The sequence below is a fragment of the Crotalus tigris genome, unplaced genomic scaffold (assembly GCF_016545835.1).
Source record: "Crotalus tigris isolate CLP2741 ecotype Arizona unplaced genomic scaffold, ASM1654583v1 scf7180000017541.2806704, whole genome shotgun sequence".
Taxonomy (NCBI): Eukaryota; Metazoa; Chordata; class Lepidosauria; order Squamata; family Viperidae; genus Crotalus; species Crotalus tigris.
Window position 1 is genome coordinate 882,967 of NW_024096462.1, and position 17,023 is coordinate 899,989.

Consider the following 17,023-nt stretch of genomic DNA (forward strand, 5'->3'; position numbering starts at 1 on the left):
CCAGATAACCAAAACTTGTTGCCAAAATAATATTTTTAATAAGACACAAAGGAAATTATTCAACACTTAATTGAAAAGTGATTATAATACCTACATATTTAAATATAAACATAATCAAGTCCAATTTGATAGTCCCATCCATTACTATTGAGAGCATAATCCTTAGATTAATAGCTCCAAACTTGAAAGATTTAATTCTGGCAGTTTAGATTGATTTATAGAAGGTGGGTTGTCTATGAAAAGCAGCAGCAGCAAAATATTGGTATCCAGTGCTCAAACTGAGTTTCATAAAGATAGTACTTGAGTGGCAACCATTTGTCTAGCCACTGTTTGAAGTTACAATGGCACTGAAAAAAGTGAGTTACAACCAGTCCTGCCACAACATTCACATGGACATGTGATCAACATTTTGGTGCTTGGCTGAAACAAGGTTTCAGGAATTCTGGGAGTTGAAGTCCACGAGTCATAAAAGAGCCAAAGTTGCCTAGGGTATCACTCAGATGGCAATGAAAAAATGGAAAGGGTAATTGTCTTAATGCTTTTTTTAAAAAAAAGAAAGCTATTGTATTGTACAAAACAATTTTATATATTCCAATACAAAAAACCTGAATAGAAGAAGCTCATGGATGAACTGTGGAGACTGTGGTGCTCTCCGGTTGTTTGCTTGCAAACGTTTATTACTCAATATACTGCATTGATGATGATATCTAATTGGGTAATGAAATGTCTGCAAGCAAACAACCAAGCTCAGAGGTCATCAAGGACTCCACAAAATAAAGAAGGTCCACTAAAGCAAATACATGAACATTGGTTTCTTCCTTCTAAATCTCTCACCAGCCTCGATTTCTGCAGTCAAAGGAAAGGACTCCATTTTCATCTGGTTTCCATTTTATTCCTGAAGAGATATCACAAGACATTTGATAAAGATCTAGTTCACAGATTTTACAATGCAAATATCAGGATTTATCTGGTTTTTTAAGGTAGGCTACTTTTGAGAGATAGAATCTAATTAACGAACATTTTTTACTTTACGATTTTTAATCTTGCAATTACAGATAAAAACATAAAAGCCAATTTTAATTGTGATTTTACAGATGCTGACATTTTTGTCCTTAATAATCATATTATCAGAATTTTGTAATACAGGGTAGGTGTGTATTAGAAAAATAAACCCATCAAACTCAGAAAAATCATGCTGATTCTCAGCTTCCTTTATTCAGGAAAAATGACTTTTGATTTATTCTACTTTTTAGGTGAAACCTAACATTTGGAAAAATGAAGACAGAACTAAGACCTGTCACCTGGATAAAGCCTGAAGAAACCTGTTGTGCTGCCAAAATACTGCCAAGTGAGAGTTGGGTCTCGTTCAAAGTTCTCCACAAAAACAGCATCTAAGGCTTCTGACATGTAAATTCCATTCACAATGTCAGGGTCTGAGGGAAAAAGAATCAACTTTATTCAGTAAAAGAAGAACCACCTTTTGAAGAATGATAAGCATGATGGAATGATACTGAACTGTTTACAAATTAATTAACATCTATTCAAGCTTCTCCCTAAAGCAGCCATGTCAAACCTGTGGCGTCACGTAACATCGTACAATGTATTGGAACTTTTTCCCAATTGCCGGCAATGGGTGCAGTTTCCTTGTGACACATCTGGCCTACAGGCCGGCAGTTTGACACCCCTGCCATAAAGCATCAACAGTTTAACAGCGTAACATGTAACATATGGAAATATAATATATTAACTATTGATCCATCTAACCCAGAGTTTTACTTTATTTGGAACAGTGAGCTATAGGCTCAAATTTGTTATTTTGGAGACGTTTGAAAGTGGGATGGAAAAGCTGTGTTGTATGTGTAATATAGGCTGGCACATCTATGACCAAGTTCAGAAATTTAAACAAGAAAGTAGGGTTATAGTGGGCTTCCTAATCTAAATCATCACTCCTCAAGATAAGTTGTGCAAATGAAGTACAGTACCTCTGTTTCAAAGTATTACAAGTACCCGTATTCATTGAAAACTGTTAACATAGGCACATTCTCTGCAAAACTGTCATCCTAGATTTGGAAAGAATCTGGCTATTTTAATATTTCAGAAACATGGCTCATTCATGCTAACATGTTTCCCAAAGCATCACTTCAAAATTTTTGTACAGACCTTTTGACTTGTTCTAAATCTAATTTTACACCCAAGCAAACAGAAAATTGGCTGCCAATCTGCTTCCAAGTACAATTCAAGGTATAGGTGATCACCTTTAAAGCTCTTCATGGCATGAGTCCAGGTTACTTGAGGGACCATCTCACCCCACTGGGATTGGCCAGTTCCATTCATGCCACAGAAGAGGCCTGCTGTGGGCCCCATAAGCCCGATTATTCTGGCTGGTGGGGTCCAGGAAAAGGGCCTTCTCTGCTGTTCCTCCTTCCCTCTGGAACATCTTGATGTAAGGTTGGTCCCAAACCTTCTATTCTTTTGTAAAGACCTGGCTCTGTCAGTTAGCCTGGGGCCCCAATGGGGGAACAGCACAGAGGAGGTGGTTGATCAATTAACAACAGATCCCACCTCCCCCCATTCCACCCTGCCCTCCCCTTGAGTCCTTAGATTTTAATCTTTGGTTTTAATTTTTTATGTTTTACTGTAGATATATTTTTATGGCTGTAAGCCACCCATACTTACCTTATGGTAAGATGGGCGGCTAATAAATTTTATAAAATGAATAATAAAATAAAGTATAATTAAATTGGGACACTAAAATGACAGGCTTCCTAAGTTACATTAGCCCTGACCCTACCAACCTTTCATAAAAATTTCCTCATAAAGGAGCCCTAATTCTCCAGAGCTACCAGAAGTTTAGATAGCACCTAATATGTTATTGTTAACTATTTATAAGATTTCTTGTTGTCAGCCATTATGGGTTTTTATGCTTTTGCAATTATGGAGTGGTGGTGATGGTGATAATATTGTTAATATGCTGTTAGCCACCTAGAGTCACCTTTAAAAAATGGCACTCATACAAACTGAACAAACAAACAAACAAATATTGGAATGAGGAAAAGAATAGCTCATTCTCCATTTCTGTGCTTAATTAATAATAAAAGTATTATTAATTATTTGTTAATGTCTAAATATCATCCTTTTTAACCTACAAAACATGCATTCTTCCCCTGAAGTTGCATCTTTAAAAATTCTGCATCCAATTCTAGCAACCAACAATACTACATAGTATATACTTGCATGCGTACAACATACATAAGTATGATTGCAATCCACTTCTTTATCTTTATTTATGACACGTGCATTGAGCATTGGCTGTCACTTTCATGCCAATTTTACAATAAAACTATAGAAAAAAAAGAGACAAACCTTTGTTGTAGACATTGGTTGGAAGTTGTACATTACTGTATGTTGTGTTCACTGGCAAATTATTGAAATGCTCATTTGGCTCCAGAATGAATTCATTCCCGAGTGGCACATAATTACCTTTTTCATCCTTTTCATTAATCAAAACAGCATTGTAATAATCAAACTGGAAGTGAAGAAAAATAGAAAAATGAATGAATACATAATTTTCAACAGTTAAAATCCATGCTGATCCTTACATTTTGTTTCGAATGAGTTCTTGGATTCTGTTAAAATCAAGACAGCTTGGTGAAAATAATTTCATCCCCAAATACAAGTGTTTGCATGGAGAAAGACCTCTAATAGATCAAACCACAAAGACTTGTGAAAGATTCAGTAAAAGAATGTTTCAATAGCAAGTGCTTATGAGGTTTCGGAGGGTGCCCAAATTTAGTTAGATTATTCAGATTATTTTCTTGGACAAAGAAAATAAAGCAGTGTTAACCATTCTAATATACATAGGGCTTTTCCTGACTTTTCTTCTTTTGGAAACCGTGGAAAACATGCAGGAGATTATATGAGTCTTTTTCAACTGAAACCATTGCAAGACTGCACTGCTATGATTGCCACCGTGGCTATTTTCAACCAATCCTTCTTCCAATTCACACATACATGCTTCTCTCCAGCTTGCCCTCACTATAGTCTTGCAACTAAGTTAAGCCAGGAATCAGGAGATCATGACTGAAGAACCCATGTTTCTCCATCCTAAACAGCCAGAGGTAAAGCAGAGATTCCAGGGATGAGCCAAGATGAAGGCATAGAAAGAAAGCTCACTTTGGCTTTTCCCCCATTGCTTCATGAGAAATCGGCAGGTTGGCAGATGGAAGAGAGAAGTCTTGGCAGCTTAAGCCTGAAAGCTCAGGAGGAAACACTGTGGCAGGCCCTCATGAGCAGTAATTACAAAGAGTCCATTGGAGCTGGGCTGCTAATAAATTCAAATAAATAAATACAGTTGTGAATTCTGGAGGTAATGGAGAAGGAGCAATTTTCTCTGCCCCCTATGTTGAGCCTGGTTTCTTTAAGTAAAACAAAAAACAAAAAAACAAGTGTCTTACCTTAGTTACTGGATTAATCCATTTTTAATGTACTGCATAGTAGATTATGCATATTTTAATGTACGGCATTGTACAATGTGGCAGCATAAGCAGTTTGAGGTGCCTCTAAGGCAGACATGTCAAACACAAGGCCCGGGGGACGGATGCGGCCCGCAAAGTGGTTTCATGTGGCCTGTGAAGCCATTCAGGAAACAGTGAGGGAACGGCCCCCAATGCCTTGGCCCTGGCCCAGGCCGACCGGCAACCAATGTACAATTTTGTGATGGCCATCTATGCTGAAATGCATTCACTCTTAGCTCCACAAGGCCATCTGGAAATAGCAAGGAACCAGCCCCTGCCGTGTCGGCCCTGCCCCCTGGGTGCATGCTGGGGAGGTGTCACCCTTTGTGAGGAATGAAGAAATGCACCATCGCCTGGAAGTGGCCAGCAAATGGCCCTCGCCTACTTCACATATCTGGCAGAGGGGTTTCAGCAGGCAGTGAGGCTCCTCCAGTGGACCATGCCTTGGCACTTGCCCCGGTCCCACCCCCTTCTGCCAGAGACCCTCAGATCTGTCCCACTCCTGCCCAGGCCCCCACAGGCACCCTTGATGCGAACGATGTAGAGCTGGCCATGCCCACCCAATAGGACACACCCACTCCATCCACACCTACCCAGTAGGCCACACCCACCCTGGCCACACTCACCCAGCCCCCCGAGGGCAACCGCAGTGCTGATGCGGCCCTCAATGAAATTGAGTTTGACACCCCTGCTCTAAGGTAAGCTGCACTGGGTGCCAGTTTGTTTCCACATCCAATTCAAGGAGTTGGTTATTACCTTTAGAACCCTTCACCACAAGGGATCAGGTTACCTACCCAAGGAACTATCTTGTTCCTATTTTAGTCAGGCAGCAAAGGTATGTTGTAGACCTGTCAGTTAAAAAGTTATGATTGGTGGAGTCTCCAAAGAGAAATTTTTGTTTTTTAACTTTGCTGTTAAGTATGGACTTTATATAATTTTATCATTTTATTTGTAAACTGCTCAGAGTCACACAAGTGTGATGGATGGTGAAGATGTTTGATAAATAAACTGGCTAAGACATGTAGCATTACAATATTCTACATCTATTCTTAGTCAACACCAGTTGGCAGTAGTCAACTAACTTGGTTAAATGTGTTGTGTGTAACACAATCAAAGAGAACTCAGTGTAGCCATCTAAAGCAAGAGGAACCTGAGATCCAGCTCACTGGGGCAAAAATCATTGGGTAAACTTTACAAATGAACAGAGATTTTAGCCTTATATGTTCACCTTGCATTTTAACTGAATATTTCTGCTGAATAGTTTAAGACTTCTGTATTCAGGAATGAATCATATTCTAAAGGGGGGGGTGGTTCCCACTATTTGGACCTTGTGCTCTTTTCTTCTTCACATTGGTTAAAAATGTTCCAATTTCATTTAGTTCAATATATTTCACTTTCAGTAACTAGATTTATATTATGGGTAGAACTTGTATGTTTGCAAATCCCTCGTGAGATTAGCATAGTCAAGCAAGAGCAGTATTTCCAAGATTAGCATGACCTATTCATGAATATATTTGCATAACATTGTGTCTATATAAAAAGGTTTATCACATTTATGGCATCCATTTGATGTTTTATGTTCTCGCCATACTACATGGAAACATCATTGGTTTGACTCAGAAAAATACCATAATGCTTTCATTCATACTTAACTGTCTCTGCCACAGTGGTCAGTTTTAATAGCATTAATTTTAATTTTAACACCATTTTAAAAACATCAGTACTCTGCAATGGTTATCACTACAGGCTGCAGCTTAGATAAGATTATACAGGGAAAAGAAATTAGTTTACATATACTTACTCAGTTCCTCAGCAATTCTAATTTTAGGCAATGACTGATCAGTTTAAATGGGCTGATACACATCACAGACAAGCTGTCAACTTTGCTCCCAAACATAAATCAATATCAGCTAAAGAATCAGAAGAATGCATCCCTACCAAGGCTGTAAATTTAATATGGCAGAGAGCATAGATGTCTTTGAAAAATCAAGTGGCCAAGAGTGATGGACCTGTGACCCTCCAAATGTTGAGAGACTACATCCACCTGTACCACCAGCCTTAATGCTGGCCCCAACCAAAGTTGTCATCCTTTAATACAGGGGTCTTCAAACGTTGCCCTTTTATGACTTGTGGACTTCAACTCCCAGAATTCCTCAGCCAGTGTGCCTGGCTGAGGAATTTTGGGAGTTGAAGTCCACAAGTCATAAAAGGGCCAAGTTTGAAGACCCCTGCTTTAATATTTAGAGGACTACAGCTTCCCCATCTTGTCATAATTAGTTGGATGCCTTTGTTGGAGACAGGTTACCAGTTGTCCAGCAAGAGTTCTACATGACACATAAGTTGACTTTACAACAGATTATCTGAACTTAAATGATATCATATATCTTTTACCTGTAATGAAGAGTTGTATTCATGATAAACATCAGCATCTTCTGCAGCTTCAACTAACCGCTATAAGAAAGAAAGAAGAAGGGAAGTTAAGGGACCATAAATGGAAGCAACAATAAAAGCAGCACATCTACGAGTGTATATGTGTGTTTGCAAAAAATTCAAGATGGCAACTACAACCATGCTGTCAAAGTCCCAAATCCTTTTTCACACACAATGCACACTAAAACAGGGCATGGTTCCAATTATACTTTAATGGTTTCCATCTTTGACTTTGTTCTTTCCCCCCCAGATGATCCTGGCCCAATCCATAAATCTACTGTTTGCTTATTAAGGAAATTAACCCTTATCTTGCAGGGACCTATACGGGTGGGATATGGGGGGGGGGAGGTTGAAGAATGCATACAATGAAAATGAAAATATCATTTTTTCCAAATGTATTATTTTCCTGGTCTTAATGCCATGTTGGATTGCCAGTAAAGGAGAGCATCGCTAAGCATCATGGCATGTATATGTGAAGTAGAGACTGGTAGCTAAAGCTATTCCACAGATTGCTGAAATACAACTCCCAGCATTCCTTTGAACTTCTTTCCTTCTTTTATTTTATTTTTTTCATTTTAATTATTAATTTATGTTAGATATTTTAGTTTTTTTAGTGGAAAAAAATCTAATAGTTATCTAAAAAAAGGATGCAAAGGATGCTAACATTCCTGTCTTGTGATGAAGGCATTTGTACCTATTGAAATTGTAGTTTTAAGATCAAAATGAAAGACAGAATATACTACATACTACATTACATGGTTTGGGGAAAAGGGAATCTATGAATCACTGGAACATAGAAAGCTGCCTTATAGCCCGTCAAATGGACATTTCATTTAATGCAATATTATTTTTTCTGACTTGCACTAAATGGGTAGGTTGTAGTGTGTGTGTGTGTGTGTGTGTGTGTGTGTATGTGTATGTCTCTCTGTGTGTATTTATATGTATATATTACACACACATACATATACTGTATACACATATAAATATATTATAAAATTTGGATTGCTAACAAAGAATTAAGGGAAAATGGAATAGCTATTTCGAACTTTTTAGTTCTCATCAACCAGACATACCCTTCTGAGATTTGAACCTGGGCTGTCTGCATGTTAAGCAGCTGTGTTAACCTCTAGACCACAGGCTCTTTCTCACTTTGTCAGCTGTGTCAGGGAGGGAAGAGACAGGGGGAGGAATTACCTTGAGTGCTTTTTGATGCACCCTGTCGATCCAAATACAAGGCAAAAGATTTCTTTCTCCCATATTTGGGTCGACAGGATGCATCAAAAAGCACTCAACATATATATGTGTGTATATGCTATAACTGTCTCTGTGTGCGTGTGAGTGTGTGTGAGAGAGAGAGAGAGAGAGGGAGGGAGGGAGGGAGGGAGAGAGAGAGAGGGAGAACCTCTATCACTGAATTATTTCTTACCAAATCTAAAGCTACACTTTATGTAGTGGTTTACTATGCTGTGTTTAGAAACCATTGTGCATTCTTTTTTCACATTTCTTTATTTTTCTTACTTCCGAGTAGATAAAAGTTGGGAGCCAAGTAGTCCTTACCTCAACAGCTTCTACTTTTCTATGTAGCATTCTTGCCATTTCTTTAGAGAATAACTTTACCAGCTCCAAGCCATCCACCTCTTTGATCTTTAGATTTGGTTCCACATCTTTATACTTCTATCAAACAAACAGAAGGACAAACTCACAGCTGAGATTTTCAGTAACCACAATCTGGACTCTAGTGAACAATGATTTTAAAAATGCTCATGCATCAAGTAAAAATGTATTCATAGACCTGAGATACAACGATGACCTAAAATCTTTTTCAGACTTCAGGATTTCAACTTCACCTCTTTTGGTTCAGAGAAAGCTTAGGAATTCATGGATGTCAAACCAACCATGGATTTATCTGAGATCATCTGTTTTTATCAATGGTCACCATAGAGCAAAGGATGGCACTCCAGTACTATTTTACCCACCCTTGTATCCTCCCCCTTTGTTTTCAACTATTCCTTTCATTTCATATTTTCATGGCGAAAAGGGAGTCACTGTGCAGATCAGCAAAGCTGCTTCCCCAGATCTACTGTGATCTATTGGGAAGGAGGATGACAAGTTACAAAGTGCCCTAACTTTAGAAGGGAAACCTAAGAGCTGGGAGCCTGGGGAAGTTCCCAAACTGTAATTCACCCATGTCTGCCTCTGAGGAAATGTTGCAAAAGTATCTTCACGGCATTTTATTTAGAGCAGCAGCTGATGTGCAAGATAATCATCAGTTCAAGTTCTCCACAAATAACATGGCATAGCAGGGCAGAGTTATAAGCTCAGATAGCTGCAACACTGGTTTGTGAAAGAAGCGATAATTAAAAAGAAAAAAAAATAGTGAGATGAATAGTCAAGGATTCTGTGTGTCCAATGCCTGTTTTACTCTTCTTTAGAGAAAGCAGTGAAGTATATGATGAGTAGCAAACACCTTAAGAATAAAGAAGGGACGAAGAGGTGAGACAAAAATAGAAATGAGCCTCCATTCCAATAGGTTGGATAGAAGCTGGTAGCATCACCTGATGTGATTAGCAACATGCAGGTTTTGCAGGATTAAAGACAGTCAGTCTCTCCATCCATGCTGGTGCTAATAAAGAGAAATAAGGAGGAGGTGAAGCTGAGGACAAAGGTTAGCTGATTGACACTGCCAAGCAGCAAAGTTAATGAGTGATAATTTAGCACTGATAACAATATACGGAGAGCCAGTTTAGTCTAGTGCAGTGTTTTTCAACCTTGACAATTTTAAGGCATGTGGACTTCAACTCCCAGAATTCCACAGACAGCATTGCTGGCTGTGGAATTCTGGGAGTTGAAGTCCACATGCCTTAAAATTGTCAAGGTTGAAAAACACTGGTCTAGTGCTAAGGCATCAGTCTACAAATGAGGAGACTGTTGAGTTCTAGTCCCATTTTAGGCATGACAGCCAGCTGGGTGACTTTGGTCCAGGCACTCTTTCTCAACCAAATCCATCTCATGGGATTGTTGTTGTGGAGGAAATGGGAACAGGAGGAATATGAGATAGGCTTGCCATCTTGAGTTATTTTTTAAAAATAATAAATACAGAAAATAAATAAAAGGAAAATAAATAAAATAGGCAATGGGCTGAGCAGAGTAGCAAGTTTACAATTCATATCCAGGCTTTCCTGTTCCCCCCTCCCACCCTTAAAGTCTGTAGATATGTCATGCCCACACAGCAGTTCAGCCTCCTAGTTTTTCAAAGAGTTTAATCAGCAGAATGAGTTGATTCCATCACAAAAATGCATGCTACGTGCCTGACACTCTTGCTTTGTGCTTCTGTACAGAAATATAAGCACAGATATGTACATTTCAGAAACAAAGCACTATTAGCAATGACAAAACAGTGATAACTGAGGGCAAAAAGTTTCTCAACAGGTATGCTGATGAATGATAGCTAACATTTTGTCCCTCATGAGCAGTACAGATGGTTTTAACTACAAAAAGGATGAATAAGACCTGCATAATTTGACATGCATAATTTGAAGTGTTCTTAATACAGTATGTTCAGGATCAGGATGAAAGGAAATTGTTTCTTCTGGTTTGCAGAGAAATACACCTCTAATTAGCTAATGCTATGTAATCTCATAAAGGCACTTAAACCCCTCTCTTAATCAGAGTGCCTTCTTCAACCTTGAAAACACTTTCATTGGTCAGAACCGGATTCCAAAAATGGGAATCTCCTATCATAATACTATAAAATTTAGCTAGATTAACATTTGAAACATGGACTTTTTCCAGACAGAGAATTCCTAATGCCTTAGTCCAAAGGCACTGTAAGCTAAACTAGTCTGTCTTTTCCTTTTTAAAATGGTACAACTGGTAGAAAAGAAATAAGAGCTACATATAGAGGAGGGAACCATCTGGACCACTTCAATCCTCATTCAACCTCAGTGGATAACATTGCCAGATTCTACTGCTAAAAAAATATCTATGTCTCTGAGCATAAGAGATTTTATCTAGTCATTTTGTTTTCTTTGTGCATAGTTTTATATACTCTATTGATAGTAACAGGTTTCACTTAGGCCATTACTCAAATTTGAAAGCTAGCAGACAGAGATTTAAGGACACAACTCTTTGATAGTCTAGTTTTATTATAGATACTTAGAACAGAAAACCAAAGCCATAAGCCAAATGACACTTGAACCCAGTTCAACTTTTAGTTCTTTTTTTCTTGCTTGTGCAACTCAATGGACTGCACATTTCTCGAGGATGGGGGCTATTGACATCTATAACAGTGTTATTTATTTATGAAATTTATTTGCTGCCCATCTTGTATCCAACAACTCTGAGCAGCTTATTGGTCTCAGATTCTCGGATTCTTTGCATCTAGCCTTGGTCCTTATAGCCCTGCCAATTATGATGCTCCCTCTTGTTTATTTTTTTTCCAAAAATGAAAATTTTCAAGCATTACGTGCAATCTTTTCTTATATAGGGATGTAACAATTTCTGTACCTTTGCTCTTTTGCATGTCTTTCATGCTATACTTTTCCATATGGTGGTCAGAATTATGTATAAAGTTGCAAAGTGGTTACATTGATTATTTTACCACTATCACCCTTCTTAATGAATCCCAACAGAAATATTCTGAATTCTGGGCCGATGTATACATAAGACTGTACTACCAGCTTAGACTTCATTTGAGTACAAAGTTAGGATCCTTGCTAATTTTTCTACTCTTCTGCTACAGAATCCCAACTTGAGGATATGTTACACTGTATAATTATATGAGATCAGCAGTCCCTAAAATTATTCAAGAAACTGTTAATTACTAGTTGAAAAAAATGTGTTTAAAGCTACCCTTCAGCAAAAGATTTATTATAATTAAATGAACTTCATCTGGAAGTGTTTGGTTGGAAGATGTTTCCCTGCAGGGAACCTGTTTTTCTTAACTTTAGTTTCATTAATCATGTTCTTATCATTAATCCATGCTCTCTGTTTCATATATGAGTGGAACAGAGACCGTTTAAATAAATCAAATAAATTGGTCTGCCACCATACTATTTTGGACCCAAGACACAGTAACTCTCCAGTTAGTTACACGAAATGGGTAAAAATCAATTGCTTTAAAATGGAAAAAAAATATATCCTGGGCTGTCTGCGAAAACATATATGCTGGCACTGCAGCAAATGTCTTACTGGTTAGGATTTTCATTCGTTGTTGTGATGTGATGACCATTGGGTACTGAGAAATGTGCAAAGGTGATGTAGTGTTATATATTACTTCCCCTAGGCTACCTAAGTGGGGTGCTTCAAACTCATTATGAAATTTGGCAGCAAAGAAAGGGAGTGATTAGCTTAGAAAAGGAAGTTTGATGGGAACCATATTTCCAGTTAAATTCACTTTCACCTTCAGGGTGAAGGAGATAAAGAAATTGAAAGGATTTCCTCAGTCAATTTTTCAATCAATGCTCAGGCAGCATTGATTCAAATACACTGTCAAATCAAGAAAGTTTTCTGCTGTTGTCTCTTGAATAGATTGTGTCAAAATGATTAATGTGCCTTGGAGGACTTCCGTACTTGTTAAAAAGTTTGAATGGAATGTTTTTATGGTGATATGAACAAAAGTAGCAAAATCAAAGATCCAACACTTATAGTCCAGCAGCAGTAATGATGGCGTAAAGAAGAGCCTGTTTCTTGCATGTTGCCAGAATTCATTGGGTAAGGCAAGGACCGGATAAATATTACAGCATGTCCACCCACATTACAATAGATATGGGTAGTGGTGGGATTCAAATATGTGAACAACCGGTTCTCTGTGTGGATGCCACTTCCGGAAGTCCGTTCTGAGCCTGGGCAACAAAAAATTAGCTACCGGTTCTGCCAAAGTGGTGCGAATCGGCTGAATCCCACCGCTCGATATGGGTAGTTCTTGACTTACAACAGTTTGTTTGGTAATCATTCAAAATTATAACAGAGCTGAAAAAAATTACTTATGGCCATTTTTCACACTTACGACCATTGTGAAATCCCCATGGCCACATGATCAAAATTCAGGCACTTGGCAACTGATTCAGGGTCACATGATCACCTTTTGTGACCGTTTGACAAGCAAAGCCAATGGGGAAGCCAGATTGACTTAACAACCATATTACTAATTTAACAACTGCAATGATTCACTTAACAACTGTGGCAAAAGAAACCTCATTTAGCAAACGTCTCACTTAGCAACAGAAATTTCAGGTTCGTAGTTGTAAGTCAAGGACTGCCTGTATAAAAAAAGGCTAATGATTTGTATTAATAATAAAGGGCTGCTTGTTAGAAAGACTTGTTCTTCCTTCACAGGAAGAAGGGGCATGTTTGAAGATGTTTGAGGAAATGGATCTTATTGCCTAAAACAGTGGTAGCGAACCTATGGCATGCATGCCAGAGGTGGCACTCAGAGCCCTCTCTGTGTGCACGTATGCCATTGCCCCAGCCCCGCCTTCCCCCATGGCCCCCTCCTCACCAGCAGCCCCCCGGGAGGAGAGTTGCCCTCGGGCACAGCCTGCGTGGAGCAGCGCAGCCAAGGACACGGCAGCTGGGCAGCAGGGACAAGACTCCACCCTTGCGCCCCATCGCGAGCAGATGATGCTGTGGGGTGCAGGCGGAGGGCATGGCTGCCATGGCACTGCAGGGCCACCTGGGCAATCTGCTGTGGTGGGCCGTGGAGGCGGTGGGTGGCCCTGCGGGCAAGCGGAGTAGAGGCAGACGAGGGGCACAGGTGGGGGGTGGCGGGGAGGCAGGGCACTTTTTGGGCACTCAGACTCTAAAAGGTTCACCATCACTGGCCTAAAACATCCCATCTACAAAAGATAGAGCTAAGTTAACAGGAATGGCTCTATTGGAAGAACAATGCTTAGGAATGCATCCTTTCAGCATTACAAGTAGACATTTAGAATGGGGCAAAAGATTTTCACATATTCCAAAGAAGAAGAATAAGCATTGTCCCCCTTCCTTCTGCCTGGTTATATTGTGTTAAACAGGTAGTCCTCAACTTACGACCACATGGAGCCCAAAATTTCTACTGCTGAGCAAGATAGTTGTTGAGTGAGTTTTGCCATAGTTGTTAAGCGAATCATTGCAATCGTTAAGTGAACCATGCTGGCGTTAATCAATTCTGGCTTTTCCCATTGACTTTGCATGCCAGAAGACTGCGGGGAAGGTTACAAATAATGAACCCTGGACAGTGAAACTGTCACAAATACATGCCAGTTGTCAAGTACCCAAATTTTGATCATGTGACTATAGTGGTAACCACTTATAAAAGCTTTCTTGGGTAGGTCTAGGAATCCAGAACATCCAAGGGAATCTCGTAAATCTGTGTGTGTGTGTGTGTGTGTGTGTGTGTGTGTATTCAACCATAATCCCTTCCAAGAATATTTAGAAGCTTAAATTAAGATTTTCATAAGAACATTGTGCAAGATCAAGGAGAAAAAAAATGACTGAATATGTCCCTTGTTTCAGTGCCATTGTAAATTTGAATAGTCACCAAATGAATGGTTGTAAGTTGAGGAATACCTGTAGTTTCTTCTTATTAACTATGTAGTAATGTATCTGGCTAGAGCAGTGTTTCTCAACCTTGACAATTTTAAGGCATGTGGACTTCAACTCCCAGAATTCCACAGCGTTGCTGGCTGTGGAATTCTGGGAGTTGATGTCCACATGCCTTAAAATTGTCAAGGTTGAGAAACACTGGGCTAGAGCATAAAACAGGCAAGAAAATGTTCCCTTTTTAAACAAAATAATCCCATGGCAGGTTTTTAAGAAGTTTTAAAGTTTTAAGAGGAAACGACAGACACAGACAAACACAGAGCCTGCAGAAACATATTCTATTTTAGAACAATTTCCATTCCCCAAAACCTCTTTTTAACAAAGCTTGTTAGTAAGGTTGCTACCAATAAATCTATTAACATTAAAAAGGGAGTCCCTCCGCTAGTTGTTGCGGACTCTAAGGGGCAGTGCTCATCTCCTTTTCAAGGCATTGAGCCAACACTGTCCAAAGACATTTCTGCGGTCATGTGGGTAGCATGTCATCAGGAAGTACTGTTACCTTCCCACCGAAGTGGTACTTATTTATCTACTTGCATTTGCATGCTTTCGAATTGCAAAGTTAGGAGCTGCTGTGAAGATGGGAGCTCACTCCGTCATGTGGCGCTTGGGGCCTTGAACCTGGACTGCCAGCTTTCTAACTATTAACAAAGAGAAATGGTAAATATAAAACAATGTTAAAAATGTGGAGAATGCAAAGAAGGAATGTAAAAGTTTCTAGAGCATCCATTGCACAGATTACGCATTATGTTTTGCATTCTAGTCCTTGTTAATTAATGCTGCCCTTCCAAAGAATTAATTATTTTTATGTGACAACAGTGTGAAATGACATTGGATGCTTTGGATATTAATTTTCTGGCTGAGTATAAATTGAGTTTTGATCCACTTGTTATTCTCAGCCTTCCTAAAGGCTATTGGCTATAAAAATAGATCGATCCCATTACACTCTGTAGTTGCAGCTAAGAAAACCTTTCCTAAGAAATAAAAAATAATCATTGTTATTTCAGCCGTTCCATTCCTATACTACATGCTCAAGACAGCTAATATATAAAACTAAGCATTTTTTTTAAAAAAGGTAATATTTCAGTTTTAAAAAGAGATGTATGATGAAATAGGATTTCTTCCTGTAGAGTATAATAATCAACTGATTTCATTTTAATGAAAAATGTTGTTGCTAATAGAAGATTGTAATATCACATGGTAAGGTTTGGGTTTAAAAAATGATTTAAAACTCAGGCTGTTGGGGTTAAATTAATTCCTTCTTTGCTGAAGAAACATCTCTGTCTGAACCATGTGACAAAAAAGCCCACAGAAACACACACACACACACACACACACACACACACACACACACACACACAACTAAAGGCCAGGATAATGATTCATCTGGTTTCAGTCAGTTGAAGACTAAAATATATATATATTGGAGCAATAGCAGCAGATAACCAACATGATCATATTTTAATTTTTCCAGAACATAAGTCAAAGACTATATATACTAAATATATACAGCCCTCAAGTCAACAGACGTTGTCAATACTTGATTAATGTGAAAAAAAATCTTACATCAAATATAGACACTGTCTGCTGACTATACTTGATGTAAGATCCTTTTTTACATTAATTCCATGTATTCTGAGTTGTCTGGGCACCACATTACAAACAAAAGTGCTGAGACTTTGGTAAAAGTGCAGAGAAGAGCAACTAATATGATTAAAGGCCTGGAGACTAAAACATATGAAGAATAGTTGCAGGAACTGGGTATGGCTAGTCTAGAGCAGGGCTTTTCAACCTTTTCAGCATATGGCAATATTCGAGTACCAGGTGGGCATGACCTGCTTGACGCCACTCACTGGGCACAGCTGACTCGAGACAGCTGGATCGGAATGGAACAAGTCACACCGACTAATTCAATGTGGGGACAACTCGGTGCCCCACAAACTCCTTGCCTCCCCAAACTGCTAGCAGCCAAGCGTATGCGTGTGCGCGCGCACACACACACACACCCTGCATTCCAGGTTTGGGAACTTTTATCCACAGAGGAAGGAGAGGGCCTTCTCCCCAAGTCCAGGCATGATTGGCAATTTGTTGCCAGCATGGCAGCGGGTGAGAGTGCCGGTGAACCGTACTTTGCAGGATGAAGCAGGTAGACCTATGCCAGCAGCCCTGTCGGGATCAGGGAGGCTCCAAAGGAGGTAGCTGCGGGGATGGGGAGAAGGAGGCTTTCCAGCAGGTGCTGCTGCCCTTCCACTTTCCAACTCCAAAATTTTGGAGTAAAGTTGGGCAGCCTTTGAGCATCCCTGACAAGCTGCAAATGTGCTATAGCCTTGGCAGGGCAAAGCTGGAGCACTCTGCGTTTAGTCGGGGCTGCCGGCATGGTGGCAGGCGGGAGCGCTGGGTGAGCATGGATGAAGCAGATGGAGGTACTTGCAAGTCTTGCCCCAGCTAAGACTTGCCAGCCATCGTAAGCGTACCACCTGCCAGGTGCCAACGTACCA

The 17,023-nt window shown here is 39.5% G+C and overlaps 1 protein-coding gene across 8 annotated transcripts in view; it reads right to left on the bottom strand.

Annotated features, from left to right (window-relative positions):
• CACNA2D4 (calcium voltage-gated channel auxiliary subunit alpha2delta 4) overlaps positions 1–17,023 on the bottom strand; it is a 170,241-nt gene that overhangs the window by 145,135 nt on the left and 8,083 nt on the right. For all 8 annotated transcript variants that reach the window (XR_005558608.1, XM_039358511.1, XM_039358668.1 and 5 more), the window contains exons 3-7: positions 8,502–8,618; positions 6,906–6,965; positions 3,364–3,526; positions 1,302–1,433; positions 835–895 (exon numbers count right to left, since the gene is read on the bottom strand). Coding sequence is in view for 7 of the 8 variants with exons in the window: in XM_039358511.1 (XP_039214445.1) it covers positions 835–895; positions 1,302–1,433; positions 3,364–3,526; positions 6,906–6,965; positions 8,502–8,618 (533 nt within the window). In the remaining variant the exon portion in view is untranslated. The remainder of the gene's footprint in view (positions 1–834; positions 896–1,301; positions 1,434–3,363; positions 3,527–6,905; positions 6,966–8,501; positions 8,619–17,023) is intronic.